This window comes from Dryobates pubescens, chromosome 2, assembly GCF_014839835.1.
Source record: "Dryobates pubescens isolate bDryPub1 chromosome 2, bDryPub1.pri, whole genome shotgun sequence".
Lineage (NCBI taxonomy): Eukaryota > Metazoa > Chordata > Aves > Piciformes > Picidae > Dryobates > Dryobates pubescens.
Window position 1 is genome coordinate 41,130,173 of NC_071613.1, and position 12,086 is coordinate 41,142,258.

General features: G+C 39.5%; 1 protein-coding gene across 1 annotated transcript in view; it reads right to left on the reverse strand.

Moving 5' to 3' along the window:
- Positions 1-12,086, reverse strand: part of CNTNAP5 (contactin associated protein family member 5) — a 303,945-nt gene that overhangs the window by 16,207 nt on the left and 275,652 nt on the right. Inside the window, exons 20-21 of the mRNA XM_054176017.1 lie at positions 2,690-2,820; positions 1,318-1,402 (exon numbers count right to left, since the gene is read on the reverse strand). Of these exons, the coding sequence (XP_054031992.1) occupies positions 1,318-1,402; positions 2,690-2,820 (216 nt within the window). The remainder of the gene's footprint in view (positions 1-1,317; positions 1,403-2,689; positions 2,821-12,086) is intronic.

Below are 12,086 nucleotides of genomic sequence, written 5' to 3' on the forward strand. Positions count from 1 at the left end.
GGTTTTTGTGGTTTTGTTTTGTTTTCCTGAGCATGGGACAGTGTGCAACCTCAGTAAGTTTGGCCATGATACAAAATTGGGAAGAGCAATTGGTAGATGAGATAGCTGTGCCACCATTCAGATGGACATTCACAGGCTAGAGAAATAGAAAAACAGGAACTTCATGAAATTCAACAAAAGAAACCCAAAGATCTGCACCTGGGTTAGGAATAACCCCATCACCAACACTGATGGGGCTGACCACATGGAATCAGTCTTTGCAGAGAACAACATGGGGGTACTGATGGACAACAAACCAACCATGAGCCAGATAAGTGCCTTTGGAGCAAAGGCAGCCAACAACATCCTGGCATCCAAGGTTGCTGCTGGAGTGCTGATTCTAGTTCTGGCCTCCTCAGTGGAACAGAGACATGAACTTACTCCAGAAGTCCAATGAAGGACTGCAAATCTGACTAAGGGACTGGAACTGAAGAATGCAAGGTCCCCAAATTTGTTCTCACAGGCTCGTAAGATTGCTGGATTCTGAACAAACAGTAACTATAATTAAAGGGAAAATCATGATCTACTTAGTAAAACATGATACAGAGTGCACTGTTGTAATTGTATAAAATTATAATTAATATAATATTATTAATAAAACAGATAACATTTTAACAGATGTCAGGCTTAATGTGGAGGCCCAATTCTAACAATGGGCTAAAATATCTATAACCAAGGATGCATTTAGAAACTTACTGAAAATTTGTAAGTCTCTTATGTAAAAAAATGTTACATACTTGGCAACAAAATCACAGAGTTCTACTTTCCAAATTTTAAATCAAAGTTTTTCTGTTCTTGTGATGGTTTTGTAGCATGAAAGGGTAAACGCCTAGAAGGTCCATGATTAGAGCATTCAGAATTGTGGCCTCAGTTCCATAAGTAATACTGATATTCCTTTCAGAATTGAAATGGAAAAGGACTGGGAGAGGATGAAGGTTCACATTTCTGTTCTTCTTATCATTAGGAAACAGAGATAGGAGTAAGCTGTAGTCAGCAAAGTTATATCATTAGTCTACAATGCCATCCTGTGCAGCCACGCAGGCACTACGAATCACTTTACTGCAGGGCGCAATGGGAGAAGTTCATGTTGCTATCAGTGCAAACAGGTAAAGCTGCCACATTTTTTGCATCAATGAGATATATAAATAGGACAACTGGAATGTGCTGGCCAACTCTTAGAGAAAAAAACAGCCAAACAAAACCCCAATCCTATTAAAAACCCAACACATAACAACCCACCTCCAGCACTAACACTGATGAACTTTTAGCAAAACCTACCTGTGACCTTGCCCAAGGTGAGTGATTTGATGGCCTTAAAATCAGTCTCAGAAAAGTTGTGTTTGAGTTTGAGAACTTGATCAACCTGGAAGAGGTCAATAAAATTAGTTCATTACAAAAGCATGTAGACACTCCTAGATGTCTCTGTACTGCAAACGTCTGGGAACGCTCTCAGCTGCAAATCAGTTAATTCTGCCCCCAAGCGTGATTCAGTTTCTAAAGACAGCAAAGTGAATGTGCTTTGATTCTAGCATGAGAAGCTGAAAGGTACACCAAAATAGTCATACATAGGGCTTTGAAGAAACTTCCCCTGCAGAAAAGCTTAAAATGTTCGATTCTGAAATCCCCCTGCTTCCCCAGCCTATGTAGTCACTTCAGAACAAACTCAAAGGAGACATAGAAACATATTGTGAAGAATCAGTTCTCCATAGAAGAAAATCACAGTGAAGGAGACAATAGAAGACTGGTACTCCAGGAAAACCCTGGCTTTTAGCATAAGCTTCCTTCCTAGATAATCAGGCCTACCCAACCTAGCTACATGCTAACTATGTTATCATTTTACCACCCAGACATAGAAACTGTAGAGGAGAAAAGTTTGGGGTGCTTCCTGAGTTTCTGTCTCCTCCTTATTCTGTTCCTTAACACACAACTTCTATGGAGACTTTGCCACCCTTCCTTGTTAAATAACCATTGCTCAGATTTAGTCAATTTGTTTTGTACGATGAACTATCATAATTAACCTCAGAAGGTGTGCAGGAGCAGTAAAACACTCATCTTCACCCTGCCCTGGAAAAAAATGGAAATGCTGGGAAACAAGGCAGAGGAACGTTCTTGTCTCCCAGTGGGCTGTCGCACTCAGGATAGCTTGATTCTAGTTAAAAGATAAGGCACCATAATGCACCATATTGGTGGCTGTACCCTGTGTTCCCTCTCCTTTTGTGAGAAGATAAGGCAGTTTGGGTTACATTTGCTTTTGGAATACATACCTTAAATGAAACTACATTCCCAGGTGCTCAATCCTAACCTGTTTTTGTCTCCTGTGCCAGGTTTTCAATGATCCAAACTGTGTGGTTCCTCTGGGACTACAGGTTATACAGATACCCACAGTCCCAGAACCACTCCAAAGGTCCAGGTTAATTTCTGCCAAAAGGTGTTTCCTAATTTCTCAGACTGTCAGAGACAAGGGAAGGCTCAATGAACAGCAAACACCATGGTTGGGCAGTTTTGGAAGCAGGGTCTAGATGGAGCTTTGATTTAACCTATAGGGTTGTTCTGCTGCCAGACCAGCTTTGGTTGCACCTGATCAGTGTGAAACCTTTGACTTCTGCTGGTGATCAGGCATAAATACCAGTGGGTCTGAGCCACAGTGTACCTGAATGACGAGCTCTCTGCCTTCTCTGTTAATCTTCACATGGTGCAGCTCTCGGTTGGCAAAATTTCCGGAGTCAATGGTGAAAATAAGGAGCCCATCCTTACTCAGCTTGTATCGGACCTGTAAGCTGCCTTAAAAGCAGAGCAAAACTCTATGTATAAAACTTGTGACAATAAAGAGAGACTGTTCAGTATCTCTACACAACATATAACTCATTTTCTTCTTATTACAGTGGAGTAACAAGGTTAAAAAGTCAAGAAGGAGTTCAAACTAATGAACAGTATGGGGAAAAAATAATGTGCTGGAAGAACTTTTCTTCCTACTAGCTAACAAACTCTGCTATGGAGAAATATAACTTAACTGAGTAACAAAGTATATCAAAGGAGAGTATGTCTGTCTGCAGGTCAGACATTTCCTGCTGCCACAGAAGCTGATCTAGATTAGTCTGTTAAGGATCGCTTCCACCAGAGGGCATGCAGGTCTTGCACTATTCTATTAAACTAATATTGGTGATTTTCATATTCCCTTTCATCAAAATGTAACACACAATGCAGAAGACGGTGACAACTGTGAAAATTATAACTTAATTTCAAACATTTAAAGGCCTAGGCTACTTATGATTTTTGTGCAATACAAGAAAAGATATATTGTAAATGATTACATAGAAAAATGCAAATTACCACAACCCTGAGCAGAGAGTCCTTAATTTATATCCTGGTTCGAAAATCATAATAAAAGCACTCCCCTCTCTTTCCATATCAGCACTTCTTTAGCACAAATTCAAATCATTCCATGTATCACTAGATTTTGTAGAAAGCTACAGGCACATGTTACCTGTGCTGAATGATAAGAGTTGACTGATTCTTTGTCACCAAAGGATAGATGTGTTCATGGTTTTTTTTTAGCTCTAGAACCAGTTGCAGTGTTTGAATAGGCAATACTTGTGTGCACATTACTATGCAGTGCCATGTCAGAGAAGTCCATGGTACAGCCGCACGTGTGGTACACTGCAACATTACTCAGAGGCACCTCTGACCCCCCCAAACAGGCTGGCTGTTTGATAAGGTGCATGAGCAGCCCTGCTTGGCTCCTATATTCAGCTCTATTACTGCTGCAAGACTGACTGCAGGTCTCGAGAGAGGACATACCTGCTGCTTGCAGCCTTTCTAATCTACCCTCAATAAGGTTGGCCCTTGTCCTACAAGCTACTGTAAAACAACTTTTAAAAAGCTTAAAACAATGTATAAATTTCCTGCTCAGGGGAAATTTTGCCACACCTCAAGGTGAATTTGACAGTCCTTCCAGACTGGACCCAGAATCTAGTTAATACATCTCTTTTCCTCTTTCCTCACCAGAATGTTTGGATGCTCAGGCTCTTAAGAACTCTACTTCTTGTAACATTCATTATACCCCAGATGAGGACTGCTGCTCTCCGAGCTTTGGAAGATAGAAACAGAGCTTCCAAAAAAATGAAGGAAAATGGAGAATGAGCTGCTTGGATGAAAGCTTTTCTTTGATTGAGAGGGCTGCTGGATTAGGTGAGCTTGGAAATGAAAATTTAAAAAAAAAAAAACAACCTAGAAAAAGATAAAAGTCATTCACTTTCTCACACACAGTCACAGATGTTAGAGGGAAATTTGTGAAGAGATCAAGGTCACTAACAACTGATAAATTATTCACTGTGATTTCACAGGACTTGATTCAGTTGCCCCAAAACACATTGCAAAGCTCCCATCTCCTCATGGCATAGCCAGGACATAGAGCTACTGTCCATCACTATTAATGTCACACTTAAAATTCAAACTTAAATCACAATCCTATTTTCTACTAGTGATGAAAGATCCATCAACAGGGATTATCAGTGTAAACATCTTACAATTGTTTTACTCTAGAAAGATATGAGAAAGGAACTCCAAGCGTAAGGAAGTTAAGGGACCTTCTTCATGCTTCCTTGTTAGGCCAGTGGGAGACTTGATAAAAAATGAAAACATTGCCTGACTCTGTGCACCACTGCTGAGGTGACCACATAGAATATGCTGAAACAAAGATGTGATAGTCTGGTAAATAGATCCAACCTGAAAATCACATCCTAGTATGAATACTTTATGGGCTGCCTCTTGGAGCCTTTAAAAGGGGTGTAATAGGAATAAAAGGAACAGGGCCTAAATTTGGTCTGTGACCTTGTACCAGTTGCTTAGTTTGTACATGTGAAAAAACTTCTGTACTCTTCTTTGAATGCTGTGAACACATCCACATATAAAATATAAATAGTACTACTATTTCCAGATGATTAACTTAGTAACCAGCACATTTATGTTCAAAGTGAGACAGCAAAATATGCAATTTATCTAGGTTTTCAGATTCTGCAAACAGGGATTTTATCCACTGACTTTACCAGAGAAGTACTGGTTTTAAAGCAGAAACCATCTATTGCATTCACTGGGAGACAATGGAGGAGGTTCTTGACATCCATTTATAACAGATCAGACTTTCTATAGTAACACAATTTTACCTTAAAACATTGAAAGCGATCAGCTATCAGCATTTTAATTTATCTAATTGCTTTGAATTCCAATGGCAAGCTTTTTTTTGTTTTGGGTGGTGGGTCTTCAGAACCCCTGAATCCAAGCTGGCATTTTGCCTGGGGTCACATGTGCATTAATAAAAACCAGAAGCACGTGAGCTCAGCTCTCCAGAGGTGTTTTGGAATTTACACAAGAGTTGATTTTGACTTGCATTCAATACCAAAACTTATTCTGCTTTCAGAGTACAGAATAATTTGTCTAGCAGATTACATTGCTATTTTGCTACTTGAGAGGCAAAATAAATGGATCATTAATTAGGATTATTATTAAGGCTTTTTTTTTTTTTAATTATTATTATCTGGTCCACTGACTTTCACCATCACATCAGCCCAGTGTCACTAACTGCAAATAAAAAGCTGTACATAAACCAGCTCTACTTTCCTTATTCTACATTCTCTCTCTGTTTTGCATCATTTCTGTCTCACAATAGGGATTCATACTAATCATGAACAGTGTAATTTCTGGCAGTCTTGTGGCAGTCATGCCTGTCATCCTCTTTTCAGTTCCCTGTGACTGAGAATGCACACCTGGAGTGCCATAATGCTCAAGCTACACACTGCCTGTCGTGTTTTCTTTTTTCTCTAATGTATGTGGAATTGCTGGAGGCAATTTCTATTAAGTCCACAAATGAGGAGGGAAGGAAAGACAGAGGTGTTATGTTTTTGGCCTTGAACTGGAAAATTTTACTGGGCATTTTACTCTAGCAGTTTTAGGTAGGAGCAGATTCACCCTTGATTATTACAGTAATCCCTTTTTGTTTCAACTTCTACAGACCAGCATGGAGATATGCTGTGCTAGCTCCAGAACAGCTCAGGAGTGGAGCAGGCGTAGTTTAGCCTTAATGTTACAGAAGAATAGCATGGCCTCTTTTCAACACTTCTGGAGGAAATGAGCCCATATAGGCTCACATGTTACTGTGATGAGACCACTAGCAGTATCAAAGCTGGCTTGCTACATATGATTATGTTCTTCTGCCTGTAATTTGCAGTAGTATAATCCATGACTATAGATAGGGATGAATGACATCTCTCAGCTGATACCAGATACAGAACAATTTTAAGAGTATTCAACTTCTGGAAAACAATGACCAAAGGGCAGAATTTATGATATCCTATGCTGGTGACTAGGTTGAGGATGACTCTTCTGAAACAAAACACTCCCAGGAAATTCTTTCAGTGGTGATAGAGGCCAGGGCTAGTACTTGCTGTCAATACACTAACAATTAGTGTAACCAACCTCCAGGCAGTTACAGGAATAGCATCGTGTATTCAAACTGCTTCTTTTTGCTGAGGGCAAGAAAGCTGTAGTAGCAGCTCTTAAATCTAGTGGCAGCACTTAAGTCTAATTGCAATAGGAACATTAAACTAGTTAGAGATTTCAAAGTATTCAGCCTGAAGAATTAAAAAAAAAAAAAGAAATTAGTCCCAAACAGTAGTGTGTTACATATTCTATATCCACAGTATCACAGTATCACTAAGGTTGGAAGAGACCTCAAAGATCATTGAGTCCAACCTGTCACCACAGACCTCACGACTAGACCATGGCACCAAGTGCCACGTCCAATCCCCTCTTGAACACCTAAAGCTTTATTGAATGTGTCAACAGGAAGGTTGTCTTTTTTGTTTTGTTTTTTTAATTGCTTGTGTCTACAGCAGTACCTGAGTGGAATGTCAGAAACACTGCCTACTGGAAAGATCTCACCCTGTGCTAGATTATTTGGGGAAAAGGTTAAAGATGCTCTGCAGAAAATAAAAAAGTGGATTCCAGGAACTTGCTTTATAAATCCATCATTCATAAGCAAGGTTCTTGTCACACAGCACCACAGGCCTTGTGTCATTTAGTTTTGATGAACAAAACAGCAAAGAAGAGAATGACATGCACTTGGGAGTCCGAGACTTCTCTACAGGACCTTCATTTACATAAACTGGTTTTAAATGAGCCCAGATTGAACCCAACATCTCTGCCAGCTTCAACAGCACTTTTTAATTACTTAAACTGGCTGAAGCAGCTGGCAAGACATCTTGCATCATTTGATGAAGCTGAGGTTAGTACAATGAGCACATGGGTGACACACGTAAAACATACAACTTTATCACCATCATGTTACATAGGAAAAATTATTTCACACAGGGCAGCTGACAATTCTGATTTGGGAGAGATGTACCTGCATAAAGTTATGAAAATAATGAAATTTATTAAGAAAAGAGCCATAGACTACCTCTCTATGTCCTCTTGCCTCAAAGGCACCCAGAAATAAAGGAGTTTAAGACCAACAGAACCACTTACTGCTGCCACCCTTGTAGAATTAGAAGATAACTATAGCACGGCATCCACGCTCAGCACTCACCCTCAAAACTCCCCTGAGCTATAGCTAAAGAAAAAATAATTAAGGCACAATTAAACAAATAGTGAGGCTACTGATGTTGCTGTTACACAAGAAATTTAAAAAAAAAAAAAAAAAAAAAAAAAACCCAAGAAGAAAAAGTATTTAGATCAGAAAGCCATTTGTAGCATGAAATCTAGAAGTGTTTGTTCCTTCCTGAATCACAGAACAGCACATGAAAGTTTTCAGTCATCTCGATGTCTCTATGACAGAGTATCTCTCTGGCAACTTGCACAGCTTCAGCATGACAATGTCCCTTTTCATAGCCTAGATATTTTAAAATGAACCAACATTTTCTTGGTAAAAAGCAGCTGGCTAAGAAACCTGCTCCTTAATTAGCAGCTTCTCCCCAGGGATATTTACTCAGTAAATTCACTCTTCAGTGGAAGTGCCGCTGGTGATTTGAAAGAACAGGGCCCATCTCCTCAGTATCCAGTGGCATTTAACTAAGAAAGTACTTGCACATTTTTAGGAGGTGACTCTTGCTATTTGCTTTGCATGGAGAAAACAAGGAGGTGAAACTGCTGAACATGTTTGCTGAACATATGATTACTCAGCTACTGCATTTGTTTAGATGACACTGTTACACAGAGTTTAAAAAAAAAAATAAAATCCACCCCCAATTTGTCATAATCTTTCACAGCAGTGTAAAGCAAAGGTGGCTATTTCTTATTTCTTCCCACTCAGTGCTTGAGACATTCAAGATTTAAGGATCATGTTCAGGCCATCCTATATTAAAAAACACTTTCATGTTGCATTTCTTCAACTTTGAAAAAAAACACACCCCTACAAGCCCCTAAAGGAGCTTATCTGGAGGCCCATGACCTCAGTTCACTTTGCAATCCTGCTAGGCAGTTGGATTCAGACCAAGAATGTCACTTAAGTATCAACAAATGTAGGTAGTTCCCTTACATGACTGACAAATGTGTTTAACCTTCATAGACATCTCATTCCCACCAGTTAGTTTAACACAGGCTGACCAGCAATTAAAGAGGAACTGGCAGATGGTTCTTGCTCCAGAGCTAGAAAGTACTGCAGGTCCAAAAGATGACTCAGAGGACCACAGTCACAGAGCTCATTATGCACATACTAAGTGGCTTAAACACAGAGCTTATTCCAGTGATTATAAGAAGGAACAATTATCTAAACAAAACCAGTGCATGTCCATGCTGATGTGGCTGGGCCTAAAATGGGAACAGGGCTGAACCATAGTCATGGGACAATACTAAACACTGGCTCTCCATTTCAGCTCATGGGTAAACATAGAGTGGTGTATTTACGGGGGCAAGGGACAGAGCACTGACACAACTTGGAATCTACCAGCATGATGACTGCTGACAAATCACCTTCCTTGTGTCAGTTTATCTTTTGGTGAAATAGATGAATGTGAACATCCTTTGGAAAAAATAACATGAAACCTCGGGGTGAGCAGCAATTAAAAAATCTACTCTTAGCCATTATCAGTATCTCTGCTTTCCCAAATATTGCTTTTTCATGAAGAAACTGATTGCTTGGTTGTTTGTTTTTTTTTTACAAAGTGATGCTATATTAATTACCTTTTTTCCCCTGAAGAGTGACTGAATGTAAAGATGAAGCAAAAAGCTAGGGACATCTGATGCAGCTAAATGTCCTTGAAATTACCTGCTCTCTGATGATGACTTTTATTCTAGTACATTTTAACCTATACTTTTTCTACATATTCTTTGCAATTTTAAAGTCATTCTAAGATGCTTCATTAACAAAAGCTATCTGCATGATACTATCGGATCTGATGTTCAGATCTCACCTCCTGTCTTTGAACACAGACACACACACACACACACACACACAAAGGATGCCATTAATCTTCTCATGGTCAAGACATTCAGTAGGCTCTACAGTTTTGTATGTAGAAGAATCTTACCAGGCTTTCATATCACACTGTATTTTACATTTGAAACTAGCATAGCAGCCAGGCTGGCAGGAAGAACTTTTATTCTTTACCCACTGAATGAAATAAAAAGTGTCATCGTATGAATTTCATTCTAAAAGTTCAGCCTGGCTTTGCAAATTATGCACCACAGTAACTCTGTGAGAACAGCTTGCAGGCAAAAAAGACAGAGTACCTTTTGTGATATCCTAAGGGATTCCTTCCAATTTGCCCTCACCAAGACTGTAGCTCATAGCTTCCATTCTTTTCCTGTTATCTTTCAACCATTCCTGTTTCATTTATGGCAGTTGAGAGACCTGTTCAAGCAAGGATTGTTTCATGCTGACCTAACAAATAACCATAATACTCGGCAATGAGAACATGGTAAAAAGATGATGTGAACAGAGAAAGAGAAACAATCAACTTGAGTACTACATAATGTCTGTGGAGCAGGAGAGCAAGCAATAATATTTTAAATAAAACTAGAGGAAAAAATAATCATATGCCTCTCTTCTCAAACTTCCTTTTCACTCAACTTATAATAAAAACAGCACAGAACTTTAAGGATAAATGGTTTTATGGGGTTAATGATAATTTGTGTTGAGCTCTATGGACACTGCCTGTATGGTCACAATTCTCTGGGAATTGCTCTGCTTCTTTGACCAGCTAGTTAATCTGAGCACTGCCTAGGTCATAGGTCATGTCAGCATCTGTGACTGGAGAATTTGGACCCTATAATCAATGGCCTTCTCCTGATTCTGGCAAACCCTCAAGAGAAGTATTTGAGTTTCCTAATAAGCCATAGCCATGGGCACACAAAGACCTGACTCATGTTCCTAGGTCATCTGATGGAGAAAATTAGGATGAAAACCTCTACTTAGTACTTGTACCTAGTACAAGAATGGTATTAACAGTGGCATTGTGATTACTCTTCTGTAGCAAAATACATGCTTATACAGACATAATTTCACTGCTTCACTTTCGAATGTGTACTTCTGCAATCTTTCACAGAATCACAGAATGGTTGAGGTTGCAAGGAACCTCTGGAGGTCATATTGTCCACCTCCATCATTCTCAAGCAGGGACATAGAGACAGCTGCCCAAGGCCCTGTTCAGACACCTTTTGAATATCTCCAAAGAGCAAGATTCTGGCAAGATGTGCCAGTCCTCAGTCACCCTTACATTAGAAAAAAGAGGTTTATGTGTTTCAATTTGTCTCTGTTGCTTCTTGAGTGGCCTTGCAATGATATCTGTCAGCTTTCCTAGCACTTGTGTGTGCATCCTATCAGGGATCTTGGCTTTATGTATGCTGAATTTACTTAAGCATTCTCTGATCTGATCCTCTTCCACTAAGAAGACATCTTCCTTGCTCCAGAATTCTTCTTTGACCTAGGATTCCTGTAGGCCAGTCTGGCTTGTAAAGGCACAGGCACACTCAGTTTCATCAGGAAAGGACAAAGTCACCTTTTCAATATCCATCCAGGATAACTGATATGTTATCAGAAAATATAACACGCTAGTAAGACAGAGCATACAAGCAAAGACAGAGAAGGAGGCTTGCTTGGGCCCAGGCTGGTTCCTTCAAGCATTAATAGCTTGGGCTCTACATTGTGTAGAAACAGATACACTGTTCCCAAGGGAGCACTTGAGTCAGCATTTCTGATAGACTACAGATCTCACCACACAGCTCTCTATGTCCACAACACACATAATTCACTACTGAAGAATAACTGAGAAACAACTAATATCAATCCTCAGGGCTAAAGGTTTTGGTAAAATGGTTTCTGAAGACCTTCATTTCAGAATTATTGAAAAGCATATCTGTATTTCCAGCATCCATTTAAACATAGGAGCTTGTGACCCTCTGTCCTTCCACTTCACTCTTTTCAGGACAGTCACACAGAAACTGAATAATAAAAATGACTTTCCAACTGTAAAAAGCAAGTAAAGTACTTCAGTCTTCAAGGAGATAAACACCTTCTCCAAGCAAATGGGAATGTATGCTTTCTTCTGGGCTGATTATCTGCAGCCAGTGTTCTGAGGTTTTATGCCAGATACCAGTAAGTTCAAAGTCAGTCTGTATAGATGAAGAGCACATATAAATTATTAACTGCATGCTCAGCTTTTCCTGCTCAATGTAATCCAATTACAGTTCCCTTGTTTTTCTCTTGTGGGTCTTCAGAACATCTCTTGACCCTTCAGTATGCCAAAATGATCTTTATGAGTACAAACATGTCCATGAATTCAGCTAATGAGACAGATCTTTCAGTTCTCTCCTCTTGGAAAGCAGATAAAGAAATCTGCCAGAGTTCTTGGCTGAATGTTGTAGTTGCTTCTCCTTTCAAGTTAGTTTTGCACACTTAGAGGTTGAGAGTTGCCATATGCTAAAAAAACCAAAAAAATATGTTGGATTTGGGTGCCAAGTCCACCTCAGAGACTTTTCAGTGCTGGATTTCAAATGAAAATTCTAATCAGCATTGCTACTTTCTGTGAAGCATGCTTGCAGCAGGGAATCATCCA